Consider the following 16,484-nt stretch of genomic DNA (forward strand, 5'->3'; position numbering starts at 1 on the left):
AGTTGCCTTGTCACTCCTTCACCGCTGCTCTTTGAGTAGGAATGCTTGTTTACCTCCGCCTGGCTTCTCCCGCTGCATACTCATACTCTAAATTGGTAGGCTCGCAGGTGGCTAAACAAATTGCAAACATTTTGCTTTGAAGTAGTCACCGCTTAGTGTCAATGCATATGGACAGCGTGCTGTTGCTCCATGTCATCTTTTTCAAAGCCAAAGTACAATCAAACAGCATCCCTTTTTGGATAGAGATTGTTCTGTTTGTATTACACTTTTATTCACACTCTTCTCATCGCTTATTTTCCCTTTTAACGGCAGATAGTCAGCCTTAGCCTTCTCAAAGTGAAGCAGCATCTTTAGAATAATTGGTTGAAGTGTGGCACAGCGTCTGATTGGCCATTGCATGAGCTATGCACCTAACCTGACTAACAATGCAAAAAAGCAATAGAAGTGACCTTGATAGGACAGGAAAAAATGTTTTCATTTTAGCAAAAACACAAACGCTTTCATGGCCTTGGTGTGACAAATGAAAATTGACACTTTCAGTTTAAAATTCAGTTATTGCCCAGCTCTAGCATGTGTGTATACGTGTGAGAGGGTCAGAGAAATAGAAGGGGAGAGATACAGCGAGAGACAGAGAGACATTTTTGTGTATTTGAATGTGTCTGAGGAAGAAATATAGAAAGGTAGGAGGAAGGAACAGAGGGGGAAAGAGGAAAGAAGAGGAGAAAGGGTCAGAGAGGAAGAGGGAAAGAGAAAGTGAGATGAGTAATGGCTGCACATGTCTAGTGAAGCATGCAGTGTACTGACCACATGTGAGGAGAGAGAGAGGAGGAGAGATGAGGGAGGGGAGGAGATGTATGCAGCACTCCTTTGTTCATCCCTCTCTCTCCCATTCTGTTCTCTCTCTGCTATGATTCTTTAACTTTTTCTTTCTTGTCTTTTGTTCATTCTGAGAAATACGCACATACACACACAAAGAAATGTCCACAGTCTTTGTTCGTGTTGCTGAATTCCAGAAGTGTGTGTCTATATGTGTGTGTGTGTTTGAGCATGAGCAAAGTCAGCGACAGCACAGTGAACTAGGTCACCATGGCGACAAAGCCATCCCAGAATACTGAGTGACTGACTGCTTTAGCCCCAAGTCAAGTCCTGACACAGAGGAGCAGACACAGCTGGGCCTAAATCACCGTACAGTTGACCTGAAACTTGCCCAGAAGGACTGAGAGGTTTTTCCTACAAAGTCATTAAATTTGTAATTGCCGTCATAGAATGGAAACATTTTAATCTACCTTTTTCGGGTGAAATCAATATAAGATGTGCACATATTTAATTCTTTGTCTCTCCTGGCCTGTCTGGCTCACAGCCGGCGTCTCCATTGTGTTTAAAACCTGGCCAAACCTGGCAGCACCCTGGCTGAGCTCGCCATGTTTCACAGCCAAGTGGGTCTGGGCCAAAGCTGGCTGTAAAGCTATCCAGCACAAAGGATTAATGTGTATTGATTGAGAGTGGAATATGTCCTGTATATTGCTGTAAAGTTTTGTACAGCATTTAGTTTTAGTGATGTCAAATTTATGTTTCTCATGTTAAGTGATCAGGAGATTAATGTCTTTAATTCAAAACCTGGTGTTTTCTGGCTGGCTGATCGCTGGAGACACAAACCAAACCAAACCATACTATACCACAGCTTGTCTCAGTGGGGCTGTGGTGAGCTAACGGAGGCAAGTCATGGCTTGTCACACGAATATTAAATATCAAACACTAGAGCAAACGTTAGCCAACAAACTAGGATGTGCTACATCATGCTGTGGGATGGAGAAAGAAGACCAAATGATGTCAAACCAAGGCATAGCCATTTTTGAACTCATTGCCCATTAACACTAGAAAGGCCAGGCTGTTTACTTGTTCTGCATCCAAGCGATGTTCAGAGACATCAGCCCTGCCCAGCTGTACAGCTTTGATATCTGCATCCACTGGAGCTTTGTAGGCTAAATATTATGAAGCCATATGCTGTATATTTTTTCTTGAAATGGATTTCAACATTTTTAAATGGAAAAAGTTGCAATAATTTGCACATATGACAGTCATGAAGACAAAATCGAGTGTGCAGAAGAGAGGGAAATGGACAGTGACTACTAAAATGTTTGAAATTATTAAGACACACCATTCATGGAATACTTGCAATGCACTTTTATTCATGCACTCTCCTTTCCTCTCTCACTATATTTCTCTGAACCAGACTCGGTACACAGGTTCAGAGGTTTGTGTGAACAAATCACACACACAAATAGTTTATATTTCACATTTCATCGCCTCGTTCCTTTCCTCCGGTCTGACACTGTGGCTTCTTCCCTGGAGTGACTGGTGCATGATGTGTATCACATGTCCATAGACAGAGAAAACTGTTTCTACCAGCAGTTTTCATTTCCGTATAGTCAGTTGACCCTCTTGTCTCTCTGTGACAGTATTATGTGAAGGCAGACTGTCTGGTTATATATCGCCTGCCTGTGCAATTTCCTATCTAACCTCAATTCCCCCAAAGTCTTCATCATCCTGATCATATTGTTTTGAAGGCATGAGTGCGAAAATAGTTTCACTAGAGTTCTGATGGAATTCACCGTCTCAGTGGATGAATTTAACAGCCATCTAATTGTTGAATAGCGCCCTGGAGGAGAGGAAGAGACGTTCACACCCTGTTGCCTATTGTTCTGGCATGAGGGATGGTATTTTGTTTAGAGAAAATTGTAAAAACTGTGATTATTTTCCACGTCAGTAGGAAAAGTTGTGGAAGGATGAGAGCATTACATTTACAGTGCTTCAGAAATGTGATTTCTTAATCTCAGCTCCTGGTAGTGTCCTTTGGTCCTTCTTGGAAGTCGTTTTTTGCATATCTCTCCTACTACACACAAATATTTAACAGAGTTCAGAGCGCAGTGCAGTGTTCCTGGTGCAGTTAGGGGTTCAGGGCCTTGCTCAAGGACTGTCCGGCAGTGACAGTGGGCACTGTAGATATGATATCAGTCATTCTCCATTCAGAGGCTCAAGTTTCAAGGATGGGACAACTCTCTGGTCACTGATCAGCTTTTCTACCTTCAACTAACTGGAGTAGTCTTCAGTAAGTGTGTTTCCAAGCACACCAGTATCCTGTTGGTGTTCGACATACGCGGGTATTTGTATTTTGTTTGTGTTTAAACATATCTTGAATGTGATTTCCTAGATAAGCTAATTTCTCGATTGTAACAAAAACCTGTATAACATACCTGGGATGTAGTGATACTAGCTGGGGTACTGAAATGTGTCTGCACCTTAAACTGTTTACTGTTGGCTTTCGTGGACTGCATGAGGTCAGTTTCCATGGTAATGTTTATTCATGTTTTCGTGAGTGAGTGAGTGAGTGAGTGAGTGGGATACAGAGACGCATATAAACAGCTTATCCTTAATAAGCCCATAACCAGGATATGAGCTATCTACAATGAAAATGTGTTGAGCCGTGCTGCAGTCAGTGTCCCGTGTCTGTGAGGGTCTCTGGTATTTCCTCAGGAAACCGCTCCACCATTAGGGCTCCCTGAATAACACCCCCCCCCCCCCCTCCTTATATACACCCACAGTCTCCTCCTCTTCTACTCCTCTTTCTCCAAGGTCTTCTCCTCCTTGCCTTCCTAATTTCTGATCCTCCACCCTCCCTCTCTGTCCTCACATGCACCCTTTCTCCCTTCTTTTTCCCTTCTTCTTTTCCTCCTAACCTGCATTAAGGAGGTCCTCATGTTGCAAAAATATGCTCACCCTCCAGTTCCTCACATACTGTACTGTACACCCTCCAAGTCTTTCTGCTCCTCCTACTTTCTCCTGCTTCTCCTCCTCCTCTGCCCATTCCTCTTCCCTATTCTTTATCCTCCTCCTATTACCAATGATGGTTGCATTAAGATTCTGCCTGAAAATCTGTTTGTAGGACTATTAAGAAGTCAGTTCATTTGGAATATGAGTAAATTAGGCATGTGAACAGATCATTAGGCTGCATGTAAACATGATCAGTTAGGCTACTGTACCCGGTTTAAGTGTTTCAGGTCAATTTGTTCAGTTCTTTACTGTGATTATAGGCCTTTTGATAATGCAAGTAGAGATGTGTTGTGTAAAGTACGGTTTGCATCACCAGAGTAGCTACTTGGCTGGAGTTGAACATTTCAGAAGTAGTCCTTCCATCACGGAAAGTACAAAGTATTAAAAACTGCTGACTTAAAATCCTGGCAGACTGCAGCAGAATGTCAACTCAGATCTAACCAGGAAGTGGACAGTCAGGTTTTCTACTTCACTTTTTGGAGGAAAGGTTTGCTGAAGAACGAGAGAGAGAGAGAGAGAGTGTGAGGGAGATTGAATGAGTATTCATCCAGACGTTCACGGTGTGTAAAAGGTTTTTCATGGCACAAAACACATCAGAGCAGAATAATACACAGGAGAAGGGAGTAGAGCAAAGTAAAGTACAGCAGAGAAGCTCAGAATGGAATATGGCAGAGCCGAGCAGATAGCGTTCATATTGAAACTGTACAGTCTGACAGCTCACTGACAATGTACAGTCTAATCCCAAACACAGCATCTACATACCAACAGCCTTGTCAGTCTGTCTGCCTGTCTGAATGAGTACAAAACTGAGACAGATTATAGACAGAGTAAGAGGCAGAGAGAGTGCGAAAGAGGAACAGACAGAATGAAAGGAGAGGGGAAGAAAGATTTAGACGGAGGCACGGAGAGAGGGATGAGAGCAGAACCTGAGTAGAGAATAACAAACTGGCATGCTATTACCTTTTGACACAGAACAGCATATCCTGAACTACCCTGGTTTCCACTAGGGTTTATATAAATTAACACATCACAGCAATGCAGGCAGAGAGGGAGTTGAATGAGAGAGGTACTGAGAGAGCAAGGCAGGCAAAGAGATGGAGGCAGAGAGAGAGAGAGAGAGAGAGACTTGGAAAGTCAAATAAGAAATACCACTGAATAAAAGAGTGAAAGACAAACTTGAGAGAGAGAGACAGTGGAGAGAGAGAGGGAGCGAGAGACCATACATTTGAGAGAGAGGGACAGATACAGAGACAGAGACAGACAGAAAAGAGAAAGGAAAAAATAGGTGAGAGAAGCAGACAGGCTTAAATAAAGAAAAGAGACTTGAGAGAGCACCTACGGTAAAGAGAGATGGAACAGAGAGTGAGTGCGATCGCCTGTGTTGTTAAAAGTTGAAGTGCCTGGTTCTCTTTCTGTCACCATGACAACACTGCCAGCAAAAAAAAAAAAGGAAGAGGGGAAAAAAGAGATTGAGATAAAGAGAGAGAGGTTAGGAAAAGTAAAGACAGAGAGAGACAGAGAAGGGGATGGAGGCAGACAGATGATGGAGGGAGATGGACTGTGAGGGGGCAGAATGATAAAGGGAGTCTGTGAAGGGAGAGTTAAAGGGCAAAAAAAGAAAGGAGATGGAGAAGAGAGTAAGCAAGGTGAAAGACAGTGAGGATAATTGAGAGAAACTGTGATGTTTGAGAGTATGCTGTGTGAGAAAGTGTGTGACAGATACTGTTCAATGTGGGTATTTGTGTGTGAGAAAGAAATCAGTTGCGTCTGTGTGAGAAAGAGATAACTTTGTGTCTTTCAGCCTTGGCACTGTGGAATCAATCTATCCACAGTGCTGAAGGCTGAAGGCTTATCTGTGTGTGTGTGTGTGTGTGTGTGTGTGTGTGTGTGTGTGTGTGTGTGTGTGCGCGTAACCAGGTACAGAGGGCGGCTTTACTGCCATTATAAAGGCCTTCATGTTGACAGGTCAAGATTAAAAGGACAGATAAAAAGTCTGTTTTTCACAAACGTGCCGCATGAAAGATATACACCCAACAGCTCTTTGACAAGGGCGTTATCGGGTAAAAGTCCATTTGATGGGTTTAAATTGCAAGCTCTTGCAATATTCACTGGATACTTTTGATGACAGCAGGAACAGATCAGTGTCTATTAATTAAGAGAGAAAGTATGCGAGAGAGAAAGAGGGAGAAGAAGAGATATTCAAATGTAATAAATCTCCCTCTTACAATCATCCAACCATTCAGTTTCTAAAGCACTGCCTCATCTGAAACGCTGACCAATTAGAAGATCATTCATGTCTGTATTTCCTACCTTAAAACAAAATGTTCTAATTTCACTTCGTAACCAAGTACAATAAAATATAATCTGCTTTCTGGCTACCTTGCACTGCAGGTAACAGAAAGTGCATGCCTACAGTATTTTATTAGCCCAACCTTTACACTGCAGGGTCTTGAATTTTTTAGCAACATAACACAGAGGCGTTGGATAACGATTTCTTCAGAATATTTGTGCATCCATTTTAGTCTTCATGTAGCCCAGGGGTCCCGACCCAGTCTTCAAAACCACAGCTGTATGGCACCAAAACAAATCTTCCCTGTGTTCAGGACTTCTTGTGACTGTATTGCTTTTTGAGTGTATGAAGTCAACACAAGACACCAAAATGTTGTTTTTATTTTTGTGTTTGTGTGTGTGTCTGTGTGTTTTATTAAATGTTTGATGTTTTTGTTTATGTTTGTGTTGCAGATTTGGTTCAGAGCCCACTCCATGCCAAACGCACAAGTATGTCTTTCTCAGATCATATTTCGACAATCAATGTTGGGAAGGTTACTTTAAAATGAATCCATATCTGATTACAGGCTAAAATCTGTACTCTAATCCACTTGAACACCCAAATTCAATCAACTAATATGATTAATTTAAGTAATTTTTGGATTACCATTAATTCAATTATTTAGAATATTTATATCAATGATTATAAAAATTATAAGAGAACATAATCCCACAATTTTTTCTGTTCTGTAATCTTAGTACTGTTGTTTTTTTCCCAGCAACTGTAAATGATCATGGTTACCATTTTTTTGCAATCAGATTGTGTAATCCCGTTACAGCTAATACAGCAACATTTTATGCAATAAATATGTTACAGTATCTACCATCTTTGGCTTTCAGTTGATGCCAAAATGGATCCAAAATGGTCTGAGCTAAAGTATCCCGTGTCTTTGTGGGTTTTGGGCAGCAGGGTGGGACAGTGAGTAGGGAGACTGGCCGTCAACTGGAGGACTTGGGTTCAAACCCCTGTGGTATCAAGCATCCCCCTCTGGTGTAGTGTCCTTGAACAAGATACTGAATCAATACCAGCTCGAGGGGTGCGGTTCATCAGCTGAACAGTAGCTACAGTAAATCAGGCCCAGGAAATATATTGATACAGCAACATTATAGGCTGATGCTGCTAACATGCTAACAGCTGCCTCCTCCAGACAGCGAGTTACGTGTGATTGAAGCATGAAGTTCAGTTACTGTTCTACTAAATGTAAGAATGGGCGAGACGCAGGATTTATGCGACTTTAGACATGGTATTTCCAGTAACTCAGAAATGGCCAACCTCCTAGTATTTTCACATACTACAGTGTCTAGAGTTCACAGAGCATAGGCGCAATAAACAAAAAATCTCCAGTCAGCTGCAGTCCTGTGGGAAAAATACCTCATTGATAACAAAGGTTAAAGGAAAATGGACTTTAACCAACTAACCAGCGGGCCACAATTATGCAAATAGCATCACAGTACAACAGTGGTGTGTAGAAAGACATCTCAACACACAACCCATCAAACCCTGACGCAGATGGGCCACAGCAGGACAAGACCATGCTGGGTTCCACTCCTGTCAGATAAGAACGAGAAGATGAAGCTTAAGTGAGCACATGGTCGCCAAAATTGGACAGTTGAAGGGTGGAAATCTGCCACCTGGTCCAACGAATCCTGGTTTCTGTTGTGACAGGCTGTTAGCAGTTTGAAAATTTGATGTAAACAATAGTAATCCATTAATCCATGAGGTGGCCATGAAGCGGCAAAAGTAATATGATTCAGTGGGGAAAAGGAAATATATCAGCATACAACTAGAAAAAAAAGAAACAATACAAATGATAGACGATAATAAAATAATCAAACAATAAAAACAATACACTGTAAATAATTGTGGGATTATGTAAACATGCTACTGACAATTTCAATATATTAAGTAGATTGTAAAAAGTGGGTATGGGAAAGAAATCTCTCAAGAAGAACAAAGTGTTATAATGAATAAACATGAGCAGTACAAAAAAATAACAGTGAAAAGTAGCAGTGTTGCAGCCGCCAAGCCTAGAGAGGATTTCTGGAAGAAAACTGCAAATAGTGTAAATGCATAAATTCTTATCACTGCCTGTCATAAAGACACAGTTTTCTTCTCATTGATACAATATTGTGTCATCACATTGAGGCTGTGAAAAGATTTAATATTCACAAAGTCGGCCTCATGTTGCCCAGGGCTGTGGTGCTGGAATATGAGTCCAGTCTGTTGCATTAATCACTGTTGGAAATCCTATGAAAGAATTTCAGTGCACTTGATATGCAGCAGTAGGCCTAACTTTCATTCACTATTGATAACTATGGTCAACTAATGTCAGACACCTGCTGCTTGCTAGAAGCCCTCTTTTATAGCCAGAGCGAGCCAATGGCCTTGAAATGCTACACATATTTTTATATCTGATGTAGCCTAATAAATATCATATCTCTGATATAATAAATCATCATGGAAAGCGAAGTGGCCTGTAGCCTAAACAGTCGCCCTGCTAACAGCTCTTCTTACTATCTGTTAATTCAGTAATTTCCCCCTGTTCAGTTCTGCTTAATACTTGTCACTTTCGTTTCAATGAAATGTTTCTGTTCATATCGGGATCCTGTAGGAATGGTGACTCCATGTTTCCAGAGAGCTGATTGGTGAGGAGTCGGGCCTTTTATACGTTTTGATCAGACAGCCTGAACTGAATCTGCTCCGGAGCAGGTTAGCTGTGCAGCACAGGTTACCATGGTGATCTACCCCGGGTAAAACCACCTTTGTGAGACCAAAAAGCCAAGGTTAAGCCCACAGTTAGCTCACTAACCACTAAGCTCACTTCATGACTCAGGCCCCTGGTGTCAACAGTACAGGCTGGTAATGGTGGCGTGATGGTGTGGGGAATGTTTTTTTGACTCACATTAGGCATCATGGCACCAATGGAGCATCATTAGTACACCACAGTGTACCTAAGCATTGTTGCTGACCAGGTGCAGCCCTTCATGGCTGCAGTCCCTTTGTCAATTGAATACTTTCAGCAGGATAATACACCAAGGCAAAAGGCACGCATCGTCTCAAGATGATTACAGGAACATGACAGTGACTTTAGTTTGACCCAATGGCCTGCACAGCCCAATAGAGACCCTCAGGATGGAAGATGGAGCGGGATGTTCGCAGCATTAATAATCTGCAGGAACTGAGTGACGCTATCAAGTCATGGACATCGATCTCTGTGGATCATTTGTGCACCTTGTAGAATCCATGCTTCGAAGAATTCAGGCTGCCTACCTGGTACTGGCTAGGTGTATCTAATAAAGCTGATATATGTAAAGTGGCCACCGAATGTATTTTGCCAGTAGTGCACTGTTTAAAGCACAACAAGTGAGCAATTTATCAAGATGAATTGTGCAATAATCTAGTATATGTCAGCACATTCTTATAGTATTTATTCAGATCACCATGGTGCATGCTCACATTTTAGCACAATGTGTACAAGCTAGCTTGGCACAATCTCAAAATCTTTGGAATATGCACTGTAACACTATAAATCCTGGATATACATAGGTGAAGCAGCTACTAGCCTTTTCATCAAACATTGGAAAGTTGAGTTTAATTGCCCTAAAGTCAATCTAGTCCTGTAAAACAAATTCTTCCAAGGATGGCCTGACTGGAGGGAATTTGTCTCTTGATGAGGAACGAGCAGGGATAAAAAAAGAAGTTCAGATAGATAAAATATTTAACACTTCTACATAATACAAGGCAGTGGCTTTGAATAAAATAGAGACACAGGAAAACATAATAAAACGGCAACAAAACAAAAAAGAAAACGGGCAGTAACAAAACGGTGTGTATGAAAAGCTATGCGGGAAAAAAGCACCGAAGAGTAAAATCACTCTGATTATTCTCGCTGCAGATTCGACTCTAACAACCTTTGTCATTCTCACTCACTCGTCTTTCCTATCTCTCTTCACTGTATCATACTATAAAGCAAGGAATCTCTGTCTGTATGTGTGTCCTTCGCATATCTCGAGAACCGTTCGTCCGATCTACTGCAATTTGGACACGCGACACGTTCAATATTAATAAACTTTGAATAAAGAAGCGAACAGCGCTCTGTGCAGCAGCGGGGCGGGGCGAACAGCGCTCTGTGCAGCAGCGGGGCGAACGGGCACTGCACTAGTACTGAATAATAAAGCAAAAATGTCTGTAAAACACATCAGAAATGCGTCTTTACAGCTCACAACATCACTAGAGAACCAAGCCGCTTTCAATTATAAACAAATTTATGGGCCCAGTGGCGCTGCCTGGTGTGGGAGATTAACATTGGGAATTTATGCTTCGCTTTGGTAATCAAATGTCAAGGTGGCTGTAGTGGTTTTTGAACCATTGCAATTATCTTTGTGTGTGTGTGACTAGATGGCTGAGTGACTTCCTATTTGTCTCTCTCTGAACGGCTTACTGGCTGGCTAGCTGTCCGTCTGCCTGCCTTTCTATCTGAATTATTGCCTTTCTGCCTGTCTTTCATTTTTTCCGGCTGATTGTATGCCAGCACAAGGAATAACAGCAGAGTAGTAAAGACGTTTCAATTCATATATTTCCAGGATTCAATTCCGTTCAGTCATTCGAGGAACTAAATTGAATTCGACATTCATATATTGAAAACCTGAGGGGCTGTTCACCTAATCCGCTATCCGTTATCACATATACTCTATATAACTGTCAGATCGTGTCTATTGTTGCTGGATCCAATCTACTGTTGTTGAATTCAGTCTACAGCTCCTTTGATCAGCTGATTAATAGCAATTTTCTTTCATTTAGAGCTAGATATTGGAGAGAGAATGAAATTGGCCCTGGTATGAAAAGACCACCCAAACACCATGAGAAGAGGCTTAGAGCTGCATTCAAACTCATCGTGCAGTTTATGGCATTAAATGCCACTCCAATATGTCATTCCGATAACATATTACAGACCACCCAGCACTCGGCAGATAGACTCCGATTTTCACTGAAGTTTTCCAAAGCAGAATGTGACACATCATCATGAGTTTTAAATCTGATTTGAAGTTTGTTTACATTTGTAATGTCTGCAAACACTCAATTAAAACAAACCTGTATTCTCAGTTATTGAGTTCCAAAAAGTTTTTGGATTTTCCATCTAAGTCATTTTTGACTTTTAGATGGAAAAAGTCATTCTAAATGGTCAAATAATTCAGGATTGGCTGTACTGTATCTGGCTCACATTGCATTTTCAAAATCCAGGGTGGAAATTAAATACCTTTACTGAAAGACTTGAATACTTTAACTTCAGTAACATATTGAATGTAGAATGAGTACTGTTCTGTGAGCCTTGGTTTACTTAAAGCTCCAGAGAATAGGATGGCAAAAAAGTGAAGGGAAAAAACTTCAATATTGTAATTTGAAAATGTTTCCCAAGTTATGGGTGTGTGTCTTTGTGGGTGTGTACATACATGTGTTGGTGTGTGTGGTAATGTATGCCTACAGAATGTGTGTGTTGGTGTTTGAATCTGACCATGTGTGTGTTTTCTCTCTCCCCAGGTGGGCGTCGCCGTTCTGAGCCTGATGAGGCGGAGCTACTGAGGGTTAGCAAGCGATTGGTCGAGGACGCTGTCAATCGCGCCTTGCAGCAGTACAAACAGGAAACACTTCAGAATGGGGGCGGGCCTAACGCTGCGGCAGTGCAGCCCCCTGACAACACTGAGGAAACTACAACTAAGATGGACACCCAGACAACTGGAACCACAACTAAGACGGACATTACGGCTAACTCCACCACAGACACCAGGAAGTGACATCATCAGACTGGGTCACAGAGACTGAAAAACCAGCCGGCCCGAAAAAGTCAGTCAGGCCTGGCTAATCAGGAAAACACTCTGTAAGGCGTGGACATGAAGCCTGAACTAGCCAGCCAACCAGTCAGCCCAGTTTGCTGACTAGCTAACCCAGCTAGCCAACCATGTTAGCTAGCCAGCTACAGTAGTTAGCCAGTCATGCTAGCTATCTATCCCACTCAACCTAGCGAGACGACCATGCTAGCTGACTAGATAAAGTAGCTAGGGATCTATGCTAGCTGACTGTCCCAGCAGGTCAGCTAGCTGTCCCTGCTAGTTAACTCACTAACTCTGGTATCCAACATCTAACAATGAGGATATCATCCCTCCTCATATCAGCTATGGCTCTGTGTTTGCACATACAACCTAGATAACATGTGATACGGTCCTGTAGAGAGATACATGTACAGATGGGGTTCAAAGGAGGCTTTAGCCCTCACTGTTTTACCCTGTCACTCACAAACTGCCCTTGTAGAATGATACATCATGTCATTTTTGTAGAAAATTTGGTTTACCATCATCTGCACTTAAAACAGGACACAATATCCACAAAAAAGAGATTGCCTTGTGAAATGTTTCTCCTTTCCCCTCCACTAAATCGCTTTAGGTGCTGCAAATATTTTCTTTTACTTGAGCATCCATCCCCTGGAAACATCAGTGCAGTCTTCATAGATAAAAGATGTCTCATACTGCACACAGGATTCAGGCTGGTGATCTTTGTGGCTGAAGAGGATGTTAAGCTGGTTTGACTGACTGAGTCTGAGTTGTGACTGGTTGATTCCTTCCAGTTAAGTTTCAAATATGTTGGACATGGTCTGTGTGAGGTTTTTTTTGTTGTATTATGCAGCACGACTGGGTTCAATGCACTTTCAGTTCTTTAAAATTCCAATATTTTACTTTACTTTTGTCCTGATCTGCTCCACCTTTATGGTATAAATTGCACTTTGTCTATATTTGCAGTTGACTCTATAGAAAGTGACTTGGCCCCAGCCCTGCTATAAGTATGTCGCTGTCGTACTCTGTTGACCAACTGTCTCCAGGCGAGGCAGCACTGAGACAATCAGTTAAGACACTAAATGCTGAATTCAGTTTTTCGACCAGACAATTTCTAATTTCAGTGTACCTGCCAGCTTTTCAAAACCCTCTCTGGAGTCCTCTGTGGGGTCCGCAGACCCTCTGGGAGTATCTGCGCAGACAGATTGTGCATAAATTTGGTATCGCTCTATTCTATTAATGTTCACTCTAACACTAAAACATGCAAGCACTAACTTTACAAAAGACATGCAAGCCAGGTGGATTGGAGACACTAAATTGCTCATAGGTATGAATGTTTGTGGATGCCAGAAAGACTTTCAGCCGCTGAGGCATTGTGGGAATCCTAATAAAAAATAATATACTTCACCGTCACTGCTGCTTTTTGACTGAGAACAGAGTTTGCCAAGAACACATTCTTACTCTCTTAAAACTTCCATTAATGTGTTTGTTTCAACAATGGAAACCACCCAGCATTTATGAGACCGCCTACTATTGGACACAGGCATTTGTTTCATAAAAGCAGTTGATTTTCTTGTCACTTACAGCATAAATTCTGTCAAAGTTTCAGAGGGCCGTGCGTCTGGCATTTCTGTGAACTGAGTTTGCAGCAGCAGGGATTCCTCTGCTGTGTCAGTCAGATAGGCTGCTCACGTTAGACGGGCTACCGAGCGATGATTTGATCTCCTATTTGTTCGTGAAATCCATTCATGAAGTGGATTTCTTTTGAACAGTCTCTCAAACAATTGTCCCTCGATGAAGCCCGGCTATTTGAGACTCTGTTTATTGGAAGGTTTACAGTATTTATCCAAACAAACTGATCTGAGGAGCTTTCTGAGGCTTTCATTCTGTAGTACTGAAGTAGTAAAAGCAGTTACAGCCAAGCAAACATTGGACACAGTAATTCTGATGATGGTGATGATGATGATGTTGAGGAGGATGATGCAGATGTCGCCTGAAAACCTTGCAGCTCTTAATTTCAGTGTCTTCCATCCATTTTTTTTACTTGAAAGATAGAATGGCCCGTTATGTGCTGAGTAAGTTTCTTCACCCTGCGCTTCATGAAATCCATTTAAAAGCCATTCAAAAGTGTATGGGCGTCCATGTGAAATTAAGGGAGATTTTCTCAATTTCTCAGAAGTTGACTTTTTGGAGATGAGGTTTTCAACTGCCAGCAACATGATGATGATGATGATGATGATGATGATGGCGATGATGATGATAATGGCGATGGTAAGGGTGACTGGTTGACTGTCTGACCCAGACAATGTTATTTTATTATTTTTTTTAAGCATATTTTATTTGTTTATTTGCTTTAATGTTGATGCAGCTTAATAACCGGCATCCCTATAAGCTTTGTATTACACAAATCATAATATTGAATTTACTATAAAAAAAAGAAGAAGAAGAATATTTGATTTTGAAATGAGAAGAAGATAAAGAGCACTTAGTTTGCACGTGCTGGTGAAAAAAATGCACAAAATGATGAATTTCTGTTTTTTAATTGTCTTTGGTTTCAATTTTCAGAAAGGAGTTTGATCACATTACCACTGTTCAAAGTGGCCTTAATTCATTAAAACTAATTGATATGATTTAATGCTCCTGTATGTACTTAAGATGACAATACATAGGTAACATAGTGGGCTATGGGGAACGGTGCAATGAGAAAATACACATGGTCGTAACTGTCGGCCACATTGTCCACATTGCCTCAGAATGTTACCTGTGTATGAAGACCACACACTTCAGTGATGTAATGGTGAATTTTATGAAACACGGCGTCCTACTGTGAGGTTTGCCAAACTCTCTCAAATCTAGGAATTACCACCACGATTTCAGAGAGTTGCATCTGGAATGTTGTCGAGTTTAACTTGAAAATCCACCCCGAAACAGAATTCACCATATTCCTCCTGATGTTAGAACGCTGGATCTATTTCTGCTTACATGGAACTCCTCTCTCCCAACGCTAGAAAAGAGAGATAATCTGGATCCGATCCATTGGCAGTGAAATGGAGACTCACTTTGCCAACTCAATTCTGCAGCTAAATGAGGTTTTATTTCATTGTAGTGCGAACAGGTGTGAGCTAGAAGATGTGCTCATATTCCCATAAAATCCTCCTAAGTACTATCGCACAAATTAATTGTCAGTGGTTTTATATCCATATTTCATTGTAGTGTGAGTAACAGGTGAATTCTGTCTTAAGGTGGACTTTCTCAACACATTTCTGTTGATGTTTTGATCTTTTATTGTCACCAGATCCTTAATCTCTCCTTAAAATCCCCTTTAATACACATGTTGTTCGACTATACTGTATGGTTAGTCTCCTTGTCTTTGTGTGTGTGTGTGTATGAGATTGTGCGAGTTCATGCTGCGTCTGTAAGATGTTTGATCAGTGGTTCCCTGGAGAAAGTCTTGTCTCTATCAATCATGACAACTAGGAGCTGTGTGCGTCCGTCTGTACGCATGTATTTCTCCTGTCTGTGCGTTTGTCTTCCCGTTTGTCCATCTGTGTGTGTGTGTGTGTGTGTGTGTGTGTGTGTGTGTGTGTGTGCGTGTGTCTGCTGTTGTTTGTACTGTGTCGTATATCTTGTCCTGCCATATTTGAACAATAAAACAGGATATGAGATTTGAAACCAATATCCTCCGTTTTGTCTCCATATTTCAGTCTGGGTGTGTAAGTACTCAGTTGTTTGAGGGAGAGAGAGAGAGGGTGTGTGTGTGTGTGTGTGTGTGTGTGTACCCACGAGCATGTGCACTCTAGCTAAGAAATTCTTTTAAGGTTGTCACACATCGCAAAGGATTGTTAACCCCACAGGACTTATAGAAGAGTCTAACGATCCTATAGGACTGTACTTCTATATATTCATTCTATTTATGCTATATATTCAAAAAATGCTTAACTGAAGTCTATCATTCAAAATGTCTAAAACTATATCTAGCCTGTAAAATTAAATTACCTACTATTCCTTAAAAAGTTCCAAAAAGTTGTTCTGATATTGAGCATTTTGTAAGAGAAGGCATGATGGATCCGATGTATATTTATAGTTTAAACCAACATTCACCATCAGGCAGTCCATGTTATTTAATGTAGTTATGTGATTACTGGTTTACATATGTCGTGATGGACAGATGTGAAGGACTTGATTTTCAAGTTCAAGTGTAAACTGTATTTGTCCCTATGGGCAATTGGTTTGCAAGCAAGTATACAACATTTACATAAAACATAAGAATGACAGGCACAAAAACAAGTCGACAGTCGGCGTTGCAGGGAGTCGATGCAGAGTTTCAGGCAAGCGTGACAAATCATTATCATTGTCATCGACATCAGCATAATGACATGCTTGACAAACAATCGTGTCCCTCCTCCCTCTATTGACATTTAGGTCTAAAGCAGTAGTGATAAAGGAGTCCATATCTCTGTTTTTCTTGGCTGTAGTGAGTCTGAACAGATGGCCAGAGA

At 41.3% G+C, this 16,484-nt stretch overlaps 1 protein-coding gene across 2 annotated transcripts in view; it reads left to right on the forward strand.

Moving 5' to 3' along the window:
• Positions 1 to 15,661, forward strand: part of akap7 (A kinase (PRKA) anchor protein 7) — a 46,889-nt gene extending 31,228 nt beyond the window's left edge. Inside the window, exons 10-11 of one of the 2 annotated variants that reach the window (XM_071907300.2) lie at positions 6,574 to 6,609; positions 11,699 to 15,661. In XM_071907300.2, coding sequence (XP_071763401.2) covers positions 6,574 to 6,609; positions 11,699 to 11,952 — 290 coding nt within the window. In that variant the 3' untranslated portion in view covers positions 11,953 to 15,661. The remainder of the gene's footprint in view (positions 1 to 6,573; positions 6,610 to 11,698) is intronic. The other variant, XM_071907376.2, reaches the window with a different exon arrangement.
• The last annotated feature ends 823 nt before the right edge of the window (positions 15,662 to 16,484 follow it).

The sequence above is a fragment of the Centroberyx gerrardi genome, chromosome 18 (genome assembly GCF_048128805.1).
Source record: "Centroberyx gerrardi isolate f3 chromosome 18, fCenGer3.hap1.cur.20231027, whole genome shotgun sequence".
Lineage (NCBI taxonomy): Eukaryota > Metazoa > Chordata > Actinopteri > Beryciformes > Berycidae > Centroberyx > Centroberyx gerrardi.